General features: G+C 40.3%; 1 protein-coding gene and 1 long non-coding RNA gene across 2 annotated transcripts in view; one reads left to right on the top strand and one right to left on the bottom strand.

Moving 5' to 3' along the window:
* LOC118453118 overlaps positions 1 to 14,730 on the bottom strand; it is a 43,260-nt gene that overhangs the window by 22,827 nt on the left and 5,703 nt on the right. The window contains exon 2 of the long non-coding RNA XR_004843068.1: positions 5,377 to 5,379. This is a non-coding gene — a long non-coding RNA (uncharacterized LOC118453118). The remainder of the gene's footprint in view (positions 1 to 5,376; positions 5,380 to 14,730) is intronic.
* Positions 2,028 to 14,730, top strand: part of NRP1 (neuropilin 1) — an 82,983-nt gene continuing 70,280 nt past the window's right edge. The window contains exon 1 of the mRNA XM_035902433.1: positions 2,028 to 2,068. Coding sequence (XP_035758326.1) covers positions 2,043 to 2,068 — 26 coding nt within the window. The 5' untranslated portion in view covers positions 2,028 to 2,042. The remainder of the gene's footprint in view (positions 2,069 to 14,730) is intronic.

The raw sequence follows: 14,730 nt of genomic DNA, 5'->3' as shown, positions 1-14,730 counted from the left end.
TGAAAATACTTTGATGATATTTTCATATCTGCCATAATAAGCCTCTTTTCTGACCAAGAGGACAAAGCAGCTACACAGGATGCAAAAACGGGTACAGCTGTAAAGCAGGCATTAGTTCAAAGTCATGAAATAGTGCTGTTAGAAAAACAACAAAATCCACGTTTTCAAGTTGAAATCACAAAACTGTTATTTTTATCAGCTGGTAATATCACAAGCACTATTCCTTTTAGGGATACTACCCAAAGGTATAGATTCCCTTTGCTCTTAGGAGTCCAATGCACAAACTTTGGAAGCAGGGTGTGCGGTTGCTCGTAGGATGCACAGGGAGGTTTGTGATTTCTGGTCTTATACAAGTTTTGTCAAACCACCACAACTTAAAAATTCCACATTCTTCACTGGAAGAGGAACACTTGAAACCACATCTCAGCTGCAAGGTATAAAAGCAGCTATTAAATATACCTACTGGTACATGTTTATAGGTGTACTAAGGAGGACTTGCCTGGGGCTAGGCCTCAGCGGGTTAAATTGCATCCACTTAAATTAATAGAGCCGTGTCTTTGGCAAAGCTGGAGCAGCAGGACAGAACACCACACAGGTCCTGCAAGCAGGACCAGAAAAGCTCTGTGAGAAGCACCTGAACATTGCAGATTTCAAATTGCTCTTTAAGAGCTGAGATGCTTCAACTGGTAACACTTTTTCTCCTCCTGAGAATATTTGGCTCCACCAGCAGAACCTGCATACTGCCATGTCCTCTGCTACCAAAGTTGGTGGAGTTTCACCAAATGCCAGAGAGGACAGTGTGACTGCAGAGTGTAGGTTTTTGGGTTGCCCTGTTGGGTGAGGTGTCTGCCATGGTCCTGTGCACAAGATGGCTGCTGCGCAGCTCCCTTGGAGCTCCTGGTCTCAGACGTGTGGCAGACTGTCATGGGCATGTTTTTATCTTTTCTTTTCTTCTCAGCCTGGAAAAAAGTGCTGTTATTTCTGGGAGAATTCAACTTATGCAGAGACTGTGGGATCAGGACCGTGGCTTACTCTGTTACACCTAATTAACCCTGGGAATTCATTTCCACAACACAGAACTAGGCCAAGAACATAGGTAGCTTTATGAAAGAAAATGAAGGATTCGCAATGAAGACGTGGGATATCCACAATTACACTTCATATGATACAAAATAATTAAGGGATATAAGTCATAATGGTTCATGGCACAATCCAAGTTCTAACAGATGGGGATACGATGAAATTTCCCCATGGGAAAGTGATTTTGTAATTGTAGAGGTGGGTGTATTCCATTTACTTCTGTATTTATTTTAGCTGTGTATTTATATTTGTATAAACATTAAGGAAAAGCATCAATCTATAACCTCTGGGTATTTTTGCCATTCCTTTAAAATACAGAAGTAATTGCTGCATACTTCTTAAAGAATAAAATGGAAAGAAAAATTAAACCCCTCATTTTTCCCCACCCACACATTTCTCTGCACTTCATATATCCCAACCCTCAGATTGCCCCTCCCTCTGCAAAAGCCTGGGAAAAGATTCACAAGCGCATGTGAAAAATGATAGTTTCACATGGCTGTAGTAGGTTCACATCCTTATTATGTAAATGAGTGGTTTTGGTTTGGGCGTCTCTTTTGTGGGTTTTGTGCAGATGGTTAAATATTTAAACACAGTGGGCCAAATTGTTCCTACTGGAATTTCACTGGCTTTGGCTAAACTACACCAGGAATCGAAATAGGCCGTGGAACCAAAATCTACTTTTGCATATAATGAAATATCCAAATGGGTAACGAGATTGCTGCACAGTAGCAGAGGGGAAGAAGCAGCCATGAACAGATTTCCCTTTGTCTGCTCAGTAATTAATGAAGTACCTGGTGACCGATAGATCTGAGAAACCGTGCTTTGCTCCTGTGATCTGCACTTCCTCCAGACAGGTAAGCGCAGAGCCGCGTGTGCTGGAGACTGATTAATTAGCCCGAGCCAGTTGTAAAATCTTTAGGAAACAAGTGGTGTCTGTTTTCTTTTGCACAGGATGCCCAGAGATGTATTTAAAGTGTGAGAGTCAAAGGTCAGTTTGACATCACGTACTCTAAGAAAGAGCCCTCGCTTGGATCCCTGTTTCATGTTAGAAATACTGTCTGCGAGCCGTGAAGCTATCGTACTTGATAAGAGAAGGAGTGGGATTAATCTGCAGCAAGGAAAATTTAGGTTAAATATTATGAAAAATGTTGTAACTGCGAGATCACTTAAGCAAAGTAGCAGGCTGTCAAGGGAGACAGTCAAGGCTAGAAGTGACACTTTTCTATCAGAGCTGGTTTGGAGAATAATTAATAAGCATTTCTCTTTGAACAGGGGGAGGGGCGCCAGGCTCCGCTAGAGGGTCTCTGCCAAACCAAACGAGCCTGCGAATCTCGCAGACACGCTGTGAGTTAATGCCTGTGTACAGATAAAATGGAGCGCTCTGAAAGGACTTTTCCAGCCTCTTCTCAGCTTGTGTTACATATTCTAAATGTAAATTGAATGCAAATACTTTGAGCTGTTTGCCACAAAGCAGTTTACAATCTCCTACGCTAAATCTGACCCACTGGAAATTTAAGGGGCCGTAGTAATGGTTCATGGAATTCTTTCAAAACTAATTGGCTTGTAACAGTGAAAAAGTCTGCTCCGATCTCTATGCTTACTTATGCCTCTTTCATATTTATTTTCTCAAATTTCTTGTTATAGTTTAATATTTCTAGGTTTTTAACCGATCTCTTCCTCTATCAAAGTTAATGAACGTGTTAACATTGCATTCAGTGAGAAAATGCATAAGCTAGGTGTGTGGCTGAAGTTCTAAATATTCTGCTAAGGTTTTTATCTTCAGATTGTTCAGGCTTATCCGCTTGCACTGAACCAGCGATAATAACGTATCTTTCTTTCTGTCTTTGCTCTGGAAAGATAAAGTTTGTCATTTCCTAGCATTATATCCAAGTGCAGCAAATTGCAAAACAAATGCATTACTTCTGCATTATTTTGGGGGTGCAGCCTGTGTTAAATTCATTTTCAAAATCAGGACGTTAAATCTCAGTCCCTAATTTGTGCCAACAAAATTGGTAAATCACCTTAACAAAGGGCCAAAGAAGTATTGCCTTGATAATAACAGAAAATTTGAACTTGGCAGTTTTATAGATTGGCCCGTGTGTAAAAAGCTTTAGTAAAGGTTGTTCTCCACCATCTCCAGTGGAGTGGTGCTTCATAAAAGCAAACATTTATTTTGCCCACTAACAGGGGTTTTGGCAAAGCGGGCATAGGCAACACGAAATTTAATCCATAGCTTTCTGTCTACTGCACCCTACAGAGCCACAACCCAGGGGAGCAGAAGAAAGAGATCAAAAGGCTTTAAAAATGTCAGGCAACAGGATCTTATTTAAATTATTAGGTGAGATGGCCTCTTGTTTTTAACAATAGCAAAACATATTACGTAGCCTGTTTTCTTCGCTCCCTTTTATGCTGTTTTTGACAGGCTGGTGCAAATTGCATGTAGAAATTGTATTTCTGCTTTCCAGCATTGCTTTGGACAACATTTGAAAACATGTGCTTGTAAACCAATGTAATATTCAAAGGTATTTGAATCCTGTAGAAGCTGGAGGATTTGTAACAGGTTCTTAACCAGTATTGACTGAAATAAAACTAATTTGACGGAAAAACAGAAACCTGTCTTTGGTGAGGCTGATAAGCACTTAGGGAATATAAGAAGGTTTATCTGTAATTCCGCTAAGTGATTCAACTTTAAGAATTGCACATTTCTAATTCACATACATATGCTAAAAGGCTTTTTTGCATTTCCAACAATTGAAATCATTAAAGCCATATAAGATTTTTTTTTCTTGTTATTTATGTTGGCTTTATTGCAGAAAGATAGATGCTGTCCCAACCTGATGTCATACTGCAGAACAGTAAAACCTTTCTCCTAAGCTCTGTGTGCAACCTCTATGCTGCTAAACCCTTGTGCACGAGTCGTCTCACTGACGTCAGCAAAAGCAGGGCTGTACAGTCTAATTCTTAAAATGTCATGTACATACCAATTTTTGATGCTGTCATTTTTATCTCAGATTTTGTAAGGTGAAGCATATGGCATGAGTATGAGACTGGCTGAATACTAAACTTCTCTAGCTTACTAATTCATGTTTCTAAATCATGTGAGTAGTGGATAGTACTGATTTAATAAAGCACCAATTAGCCATGACTGATGTGCTTAAAATGAAAGAAATACAAATAAAAGGTCATCAATATACCCATGATTAATGATCACACTTAAAAGCGGTTTTCACCATGCCGCCTAATTGTGGATTTGCATGTCTGTCAGTCTGTGTGTATGAGGAGTGGGCTGAAATGAGGGAAAAGAAGATCTCTGCACCGTTCTGTCTTCCTTACTTACATTAATGCCTTTGGGATTCTTTTACAGAATAACACAGATCTTGCAGGTTAAGGAAAACAGGATGGGCTATTTTTAGGATTCAATTCACATGAAGCCAGTTTCACTTACCTTATAGAACTCCCTGATTTTCTTCTCACAAAGTGTGTTGGCTTAAGGTAGGTGGGCAGGGGGCTGCAAAATTCAAGTGAGCGGGACTTGCATCCTTAAGGATTAAAAAGCATCAGGAGACGAAATGCATGTTGGAGAGGAGCAAACTTAAGTTCTGGGTGTAAAGGGCACTGGTCATACTGGATGAAAGGCATTTCGCATTCAGAATGACTTGCCATAGTGAAGTGTTTGCTAATATGCTCGCTTCCTCTGGTGTTGCCCCAGGTATCTAAGACAGTTCCTTCATGGCAAACGGGGGGAGAGTCGTTTAGAATGTGACAGACTCATGCTAAGGCTGGCAGGGAATATCGTTAACCTCACAAGTCTTGATGTGACTGAAGAGGCTCGAGATCTGTATGGGAGACAAGTTGGAAAATTAACAGCCTCATTAATCAAATCACAATGTTTTGACAGCTTCATGGTGTGTATGTAATCTATCCTGTATACAATTTGGCTAAGGCTTTTATGCAACGAGACAGTTTTTGCAATAACTTTATGTGAAAAGACTCCACCCCGCGGTACAATTACTGGATTGTATGCTGATTATCAAAGGGTGAAAAAGCATAATCAGCTGAGATTTGAATACAAAATACTGCCAGGATTATGAAGGAGGTAGCACATCTCCTTGTTTCCTATTCTGTTTTACTGACTGAAGTATTATAATCGCTGTAATTATTTAGAAACTCTGGGAGAAAGGTGGCCAACATCTCACACCTGAGCTCAGGTACAGGAAATACTCCTCTTCAAAGAAGAAATCCTTTGAATCCATTTGCCCAGTATATTTAGTCAGGAGTGAAGTAAGTGTGGATAACCTGCTGGGGCACTCTGCCACGACACAACGGAGTGTCTCCCTCAGATAAACAGTTCTCCAGAGTAGCAGGGTGCTCAGCACAGGGTAATTCCAAGTAATTCTAAGTCCCTCAGATGTCAGACAATCATTTCTGCTTAAAAACAGACTCTCCCCCAAATCCTTTGTTCTTCAGACTCCTTGTAAGTACCCATCTTAAGGAGCTTACGGATACACGGTAGCCTCTTTCCACAACTAGGGATTTATGCAGAAGGCTTATTAATACTTTTGAGTATTAATTGTGTAAATCCCTGCACATCTAGACAAGACAACATCCATGAGTACTTCTGCGTCATAAAGAAATGTTATTGCTTGTTATAATGTGCTTAGTGGAATGAGGTTTGATGTAGTGACAAGAGTAGCAAAATGCCATATTTCAATGAACATTTTGAAATGGAGGCTCACAAAAAATACGTAGTTATTTTAAGTCTCTTTGTCCTTCTTGTTCATTATCCATCTGCAAAGGTAAAAAATTTAAATCAAAGCTAAAAAGGTTAGCAACAAGAATGCAGAGCTGTCAACTAAATATATCTATTTACAAAAGACATACTAAATCACAAAATTCATGACAGTGTCACTAGTATTGTAGCCACCTCAGTTTACCCAATGCCTTCAAAGTCTTTCAGGGAAATATCAATACCTGATTTTCCAGGCTGAGAAACTGAGGCACGGGGAAGTTAGCTGGCACTTGGCTTCATTGAGTAGCGATGGCAAAGGAACAGAGCCTGTGCTTGCAGCCTTTCAGTCCTGTCTCTGCCCACTTTCTCCCATCATCTCCCATCTGCCAAAATGACCTAAGCCCCATCGTACTGTGGGCTACCTAGGCTCACATTGGCTTGCATTTGGAACATGAAATCTCAACTCTCTCTTTAATCTCCTGACTTTATGGCCCTGTTAGCTACTGTGTGAGCAGTAATGACATGGAAAGTTTGCAGATGACTAAACAGGCAGCTCCTGGGCAGCATGGCAGTCCTGCCTGATTCCCTTCCAACACTCCTGCCTTCCTGGCCCGCAACTCTCGCAAAAGCGGAATGACTCCCAGCTTCCAACCTGCCGCATCTTGGACACCTGCATCTGCGCTGCAAAGACATGACTGCAGCATCCATAATGGTGCCAAATCCTTACCCAGTTAGTGGCAAAGCTGTGATGGCATAGGTTTTATTGTCCCTGGTGGGAACATTCAGCGCTGAACAGAGTCTATGACATTATTAGTACCTCAGCCAGTTAAATAAAAATAGTTCAGACATGTGTCCCTGTGTTGTAATCACATCTCCAAATGCAAGAATAGCAATTTTTGGTAGAGTTTATCACTGCTCTGAGCAGCACCATTAACCAGCAACACTGTTATTTTCCCAGAGCATAAGGTTGCATAGAAACCTTACTCAGGTTCTTTCCAGCTGATATAACCTTTTGCTGCCGGCATGAGAGGCTCTTCCATGATCCTTATCCCTATGGGGGAAAAAAAGACAGTCCTTCATCAGTTTCTCTCTTATGCCTTTGCTAATTCTGATTTTTGTGAATTCCCATGTGGAATTTTCATGGGGGAAGGGACAAAGATTTGAAATATTTCTCAAAGTTGTCTGGCTGGTCTGGTTCCTACACTGGGTGTGTGGCAATCATGCAAGGGCAGAGGACACTTCATGGTGTTTGTTTGAGGAGAAATATGCAGTAATTGAGGGAAAGCTGAAATACGGGCTGTTGTATGCCAAATACATGAAAATTCAATTCACTGGAGCTGTTTCAGGAACGTGTTCATCTCGACGTGCGTTGGTGCTGTGAGTCAGGCAGGATTTTGCCTCTCCAGTTGTCTGTTAGCCTCTCAACATCCCTTTGTTCAGAGAGAGAGAAAGAAGGACTGGCTTTACAGTGCCCGCGAGACCAAATTTAGGTTAAAGCTAATGAGGAATGTGTACGTTTAATTTGTTAAAGGGTTTTTCTGCATGTTTCAGGAAAGAGGGGGCATTGTTACCATTTCACCCCTGTAATAAAAAACAGGATCCTGTATCTTGGAAATGTTTACAATGTAACAAAATGAGGTTATGTTACGTTGTAAAATTTTAAAGGGGACTATGTGCTGACACCTAGGCTCAGCAGCATGGAACAGGTTAGCTGTTCAAACAGGAAGGGTTTGTATTTGAAAGTTATTAAAATAATGTTTAAGTTTGAGGAAGAACAAGTGCTTTTGACAAAAAGTTTGAGACTCCCCCAACTACAGATCGTCCCCCTGCCAGGTACCAAGCATTTTATTCAGAGTAGGGGATGAACACAGTGCATGTATCATCTGGCTCAGGGCTGGGAGGGATGTTGATCGGTTGGCAATCTTAGCACCGAGAGAGGAAAACTGCAGGCTTCCCTTTCCTTAACGCGCTACAAGGCGACCGTGCTTGGCTGTACCGCTGGCGGAGGGAGGGCAGCTCCAGAAGCGCACCTTGCGAGCTGCCGCGTACCCCGGGAGCTGCACCACCTCAGGCACAGCACGGGGAGGGTTTGCAGCTGGAGGATGCAGACTACGCTGCCAAAAGGAGTCTCTGATTCCTTCTGTGCAAGCCAGACGGCTCTGTGAGCCAGCCCAGGGGGCTCGAAGTGAGGAAAGGGATGGGGCATTATCTCATTTCCTTCCCAGACTTCCTACTACTGTTTAGGGCAATTTATACCTTTAAGAATGCAAAAGGCAAACAAACCTTGTTCTCCCCAGTGCATGAAAGCCTGTCTTTTGCATTATTAAACCGCAGAGGAAAGCATGGCGTTATCTTGCTCAGATTCCCTGCACGTACAAGAGAGTCCGGCCCAAATATATTTCACGGCTTGTCTGTCTGGGTTAGTGTGCTGCTTGCTGTGAGTGAAGGAGAGGAAAGAATCAATGCTTAATATCACAGAGTCTTAATACAGGTTGTTCTTGTATGCTTATCACTACTAAGTAGACAAACAAAAGTAAAAAGCATTAATAGATACCTGACTAGAAGTGTAAACAAGACAAAAGCCATCAAATCAGGATTTTATCCATTTAATTGCAGAGTAAGTGTTTTCCTCAGCTGTGTAATGGTTTATTGCCTTTCAAGGCTTATTTATTTTAATTGATTAATGAAGACTTAGAGCACCACTCCCTTACGGGTAACAAAAGGAAAGAAGTTGCACCACCATTATTGTTTTAATTCATTGGCTTACTACAGGTCTCCTTGATATTTCAGGTAATACATATTATAGCTCCATGTCACACTGTCCATTTCCCTGAGAAGAAAGCAAGGCCAGTAGCCTGACTCATGAAATGCAGAAGCCAAATCAACATCATTATCCCATGCTTTCTCAGACCCAGTAACAGCCCTTTCCTGAAGGCTGTGTTTTTCTGGATCCCAGCTGTCACAGCAGCCAGGACAAGGATGGGAGAGAGTGCTTCTAGGAGAACATCACTGCTGACCTCAGAAGCAGCAATTTCTTTGTGAGGGTGTTAGTCTCGACTTAGGTTTTGCACTGCCCAGGTTCCAAAGACAGGGGTTGTCTCACAGCCACGTGGCTCCAACCAAGATTCAGCCTTCACCGAGTACATGTCCAAATGTTCACAAGATTAATAGAGTATATCTCAAGAAGTGGCACTGATGAGGGAGCAAAAGGAAGCGGAAAGAAGCAAAGTTGGTCCCATCTAATGAATACTGCCTTGACAGTTGTGCCGCTTCTGCTGGGGATTTGAGCTGGCACGCATGTATGCAGTATGGTCCCAATTAATGAAGCCCATGAGCTCTGTGTGTGTTTGTGTTGTGAGCATGTTCATTACCCTGCTTGCTTTCACAAGTATTTAGTACCAGAAGAAAACTATGCAAAATTCTTCAGCAGGCACTTGTGAATTCTGGCAGGTTTTCAACTTAGTTTTCCTTTTTAAAATAGCATAGGCCAATGCACCTCTGATACAACTCCACTAAATTCTGTAAATTTGTACCAGGGATGATGCTGATCTGCTGTGCACATTTTCCTTCCTGTAAGTCATTATCACATGCCTCTCTTTCTAAGAAAGACATTTTTATGAGAGGTGGATCACTGGGGTGGGTTTTCTTTGTATGGCTGGCTTGCCCCATGCCCCAGCTATAACAATGCAGTTTCACTGGTGCTGGGTCATATGGCTGACCCCAGCTAACAAGCTGTTCCTGTTTTTAGGCTACTGGGAATGTTTATTGGCCACTGTTTTCCTCCATTCTAAACACATAGTTATTTCTCAAGACCCATATAAATCATAAGGTCACAAAACTCATAAAAACTGACATTCTCTCTGATACAGGATACAAATGAACTAACTTCAGGATTAGCAGCTTTAAACATCTATGGTATATTTTATCATAATATAAATACATTCATTGAAGTTATATATACTTTTTAGTTCAATGATACACACAATAAAATGGTAATAAAATTGCTCAATGGGACAAACTTTTATATACTGATGTTTCAAATTGGTACAGTTTAACTGTGAGCTCTATTATTTAAACCAATGTCCTGTAACTCTGTTCTAAGCTAAGTTTAAGAGAAATAGTGATCTGCTTGCAATAAATTTTAAGTATTCACATACTTTATAAGGAAATGATGCTGAGGATGCTATCGAATTTCCTAATGTAGATTTCAAGAGCAGAAACTCATGGGGAGGTCTATACTAACTGGATCGACACACTGGTGTGCACAAAACCTGACTACACCTATAAGGAAACACACTAAATGAGCAGTAGAAGTTTTATTCATAATGTCGGTTCTGAAATTGGACAACAAATTGATAGAAAAGTATTGGTAGCAATTGCTATAGTTAAATTCACACAGACAGAGGTTTCCACTCTGCTTCCCTGTTCTTATGTGCGTTGGTTGTTTTGAAATGCACATCTTCCAGGCTGAAAGTTTCCCAGGCTGCTCCTCTGCTTGAGAATGAACTTTGGAAAGAGACAGCTAAAATGATTCAGTTCTTTTTTTGTACAAAGAATATAAAAATACGCACACAGAGATATGCACACATATGTGCATACATGTCCCCATTGCAAAACAGAAGACGAAGAACCGTGGGACTTTTTCAGGCAGCTCTTCAACCACACTTTCTAAGATCAGAAGGCTGAAATTTGAAAGCACTGTCCAGGAGTAAATGTTCCTTGCACTGCTCTTGTGAAATATTGTTTAGATTTCAGAAAGCCAGGGCTTCTTTAAAGTCGCCGCCTATGCGTACAACTCATGCTGCTTATGGGTTTTTTGTTAAAGTGGCAACATACACAACCAAACGATTTTGTGCTGAGATAACAGCCTGCCAGGAAACACGCAGACATTGTAAGTGGGTTGATCTCTGAGCTAGAAATGCTTCTTATTCAGCTTTGTGTGCCCCCTGTGCCAGAGACCGCTCCTAGATGCTATGGCCAGGCACTTTGCCTTTTCAAGTTTGTATTATATGAAAGAAGTAAAGAGACATGGGTTTCATCTTTAAGTGTTACAACAGCCTGCCAAAGGTCTCCTCAGCATTATGGCAATATTTAGCTAATAATGCCACACATTTCACACACTTTAGGACTCTGTTTTCAATCCAGAAAAGTCTCGAAAGTTTTGATCTCCTTTATGTAATGCAAAATCTTTTTTCTTTGGTGATAGCTTATGAGAGTCTGCCTCCCTTCCCCCCTTAAAAGACCACAGGAAAAGCTCTAATACATGTACTTGATTAAACACGCACAAGTCAAAAGTGTCAACAACAAAGCTGTATTTTTCCTCTAACTCCACTTGTTTGTATGTACGCCTAGTTGTGTGTCTATATACGGGTTTTAGAGATAGTCTCAGCAAAAATCAATCCTCTCATTTACCTGTGTCACACTATCAGCCAAGGAAGACCCACAGAAATCATTTATATCAATACAGCCTAGATATGTGAAGACACTAATCCCACAGTGGACTTTTCGCTTGGCCAATGGTCTGCCCAAAGCGAATGTGGTGCAGAAATCAGAAAAAAGGGAACAACATTGAGAAATATTGAGTTCCAAGTGCCTAAAGCTGCATCCTTGATATTCTCTTAATATAGTTCCTAACTGAAAATAAATGAAAATACCTCTCATTTTACTGCATTTACAGAGCTTCAGGACATGGTTGCCATGGAGGAAAATTGCCATAACTTGTGTTCTAAAGCTGATATGTATGCCTGCAATTTCCTTTCTCCTTTAGCCTCTTTTAGTTTCATTAATTATGGGTGTTGCTGAGGTAGGTTGTAGACAGCCCACAAGGGACAAATATTTGAGTTTCAAAAGCGTGGAACTTATTTTATGTTCTGAACTTTCACAGTTTCTGTGAAAAGCTAACATCTACCTAATACTTTTAAAAGTCAAGTTCCTAAGGTTATGATTAATATACTGCATAGATCCCAACAGGATAATTACAAATTAATCAGCAGTTCAAAACTCCCAAATGGAGTACTACAGGGTTGCCATCACCTTAAAGCATTTCTTTTCTACTTTCATGGAAAGAAAAAGAAAATGTGAACAATTCTGATCTTCATTTGATACAACCCTCTCTCTGTTCTTTGGGCATTTGAGGGAGCAAACCTGAAGCTTCTACAATTTACCAATTAAGCAGGCTTTTTAGTGAATCTAGCAGTACATGCTAACAGCACTAATCCAGCCACAAATCATAAAACTAGTTAGGCTCATGAAAACAATGTTTAATGGATATAGAGGCGTGCAGATAGTGTTTGATGCCTTGCAGCAGCGTAGAGTATGTATATATGCATGAGTCTCTGTATGCAAGTAATTTAGTCTAGTTCTACAGAAATCACACAAATGTATTTGTGAGACTGTGCAAGACTTTGCAGCCCCTTCTCCATTCTATGACTTAAGAAAACTTCCAAGTTTCGAGCCTCTATTAAGAAGCTTTATTTGAAATCCACAGAAGCCGTTAGGAATCTTTCCGTTATTTCAGGAGGAGCTAGACTGGGCTCTTATATTTAAAACATGGTATCTGGCTATCTAAGCTTTGTTCCTTGCTGTTTGCAAAATTTCTGGGAGACTGTTGGCACTCAGGCTCTCTCTTCTGTCTCCATATATGTAAAATGAGAATGACAACTTTACCTCAGAGGAATGTTGCAAAGCTTCACTTATAAACAGATTGGCATAGCAGGATGAAGTTGCTCAACTAACAAGAAGTTTTCTGACTGATGGGGGTCTCTTGGGAGGTCATAAAAACAAAACCAAAACTGTATAAATTAGGTTTTGGAACTAATTTTTTGTTTGGCTTCCAAGAGCCTACTCTTATGCAAGATGACTGCTTGTGCCTTCTTTTTTCTCTCTCTCATCACCTAGAATATCTTTCCAAATCTAACCATGTCAAATTAGTGACTAAATACCAAACTAAGCCTAGGCATAACCCTCACACCTGAAATGTCCATATGAAAGAATAAAAAGCTTGAGGTATAGTGAGTAATAGGAAAATTACTTTTAAAAAAATTATGTTTTTTCCACTTTCTTAAGCTGGCTCGGTGTAGATAAAGTAACTATGAAACAACCAGTAAAAATTAGACTGCATTTTGTTTTGTGAAGAACACTGGAAAGTTGGCAAGAGGTAAGATTTTGCAGTGAAATAGGGAGGTGAACAAGTTGTAAATGACTCTAATATCTTCCAGATGGCATATTTTACTTGGGAACTGAGTTTAGAGTAATTAGAGGCATGTGAATTTCCTATAAATACTAAACTTCACCAGTTTGACACTAGAAAGCTCCTTCATCTCTGAAGTCTTTAAACTGCTAAGTGTTTCTTTTTCCCCCACTTAAAGTGGAAGTCATGGATTTGTAAATTTGTCTTAATTGACAGACAGAAACATTTTTCTATGAAAAGACAGCTTTTTTTCCATGCCAGAAAGTTATGAACTAAAGTTCCTCACTAAGAGGTTTAGAATTGAATGTTTCTTCCCAGAAGAGGTTTTCATTTTGATATACTGGGATCATTATATTATAATTTATTATAGTATGTGGCAAGCAGTGAAATCAGTGGAGTTTGCCCTAACTTCAAGATCAGATCTTTTCATCGGTAAAATGCTTTTTGCAGATAGATATGCTGAAGACCTTAGCAGATGAATTTGGCTTTTACTTCCCCTAGGACATTGCAATGCTGAAGTAGCAAAACCTGGTCCACAACCTCTGATTCTTCTTCATTTTCTTCATGACATTGTTACATTCATTCCCGGAGTGAATCCTGGTGTTCACATTTCTGTTGAAGAGTTTTCCAGGTTTTATTTGGTGTAAATAGAATAGAACTAACTAAATACAAGGTAAAATATTCTGTCACCACTTGCACCCTCTTTAGCCATATATCAGTGTAAACTGGCTTAGACCCATTGACATAAAGGGTCTAATCTCATTTGCAGCAGCTAAAGATCTGTCTACTGTTCTCAGTGGAGCTGTATAGATAAAAGTGAAGATATAATCTTGCTTATTTAGTTCAGATCTCCAGTTCTGCCAGTCCCAGGTATTCAAAAGGCATGAGCCAAACAACCAGAAGCATGTGATAAGATGAAGGATAATCAGATTTTAAAATAGTAGTGATTATTTTTATTACTTCTGGGTTTTGAACTTTTATTGGTTAAGGTATGTTGTATTTCATATTCCTCTGTTCAGCAGAGAATTAAAAGCTTAATTTTAAAATGAAAGGGCAAATCCCAAAGCATTAGATGATTCCAGAAACCAGTGTAATAACAAAACTGTTGCTAACATTAGTCGCAATCAAACCGTTACAGTGGGTAACAGTAGATCTTCATCGATGTCTTTGTTACATCTTTTCTCTTTTTCACTACAACATTGTCTTGTACTAAAATAGACCCTCACTAGTTCATTCTTAATGGAGACCCACTGTCAGTTAATGGCATTAGTAAATTACTGAACAGTGGCCAAATCCCAATGGCCTTATTCCCAGAAATCTCTTAGGTTGACAGGACCTTTGTATGAGTAACTTCAGTGAATTTTGGCCCTGGGTGAAGACCATAAAAGCACCAGCTCACAAAAGACCAATGGAAACAAAGGCCCCCCAAACTGACAGGGATTTCAGTAAATTACAAATCGCTAATCGATTGCAAATTGCGTATTTGAATATCCAGCACTTTAGAGTACTGTGGGATTCAGATGATCTGTTGGCTCGCTTAGGGGGCTTCATCTGCACCATGAATCCAGTACAAGCAAAACCAGTTTAAAAACCTCCTGCCATGGGCACTTGCTCCCACCTCCCCATTTCTCACGGAGTTTGCACTGCCTGGCTCATGCTAATTCAACTGTATGTGTGTCCACGCTCGGAGAAATGATCTGGTGGGGGCATTAAGAGATTTAAGAGAAAGAAG

The sequence above is a fragment of the Egretta garzetta genome, unplaced genomic scaffold (genome assembly GCF_000687185.1).
Source record: "Egretta garzetta isolate BGI_Z169 unplaced genomic scaffold, ASM68718v1 scaffold369, whole genome shotgun sequence".
In the NCBI taxonomy this organism is placed as follows: Eukaryota; Metazoa; Chordata; class Aves; order Pelecaniformes; family Ardeidae; genus Egretta; species Egretta garzetta.
This window is presented reverse-complemented; position numbering and strand designations above follow the sequence as displayed.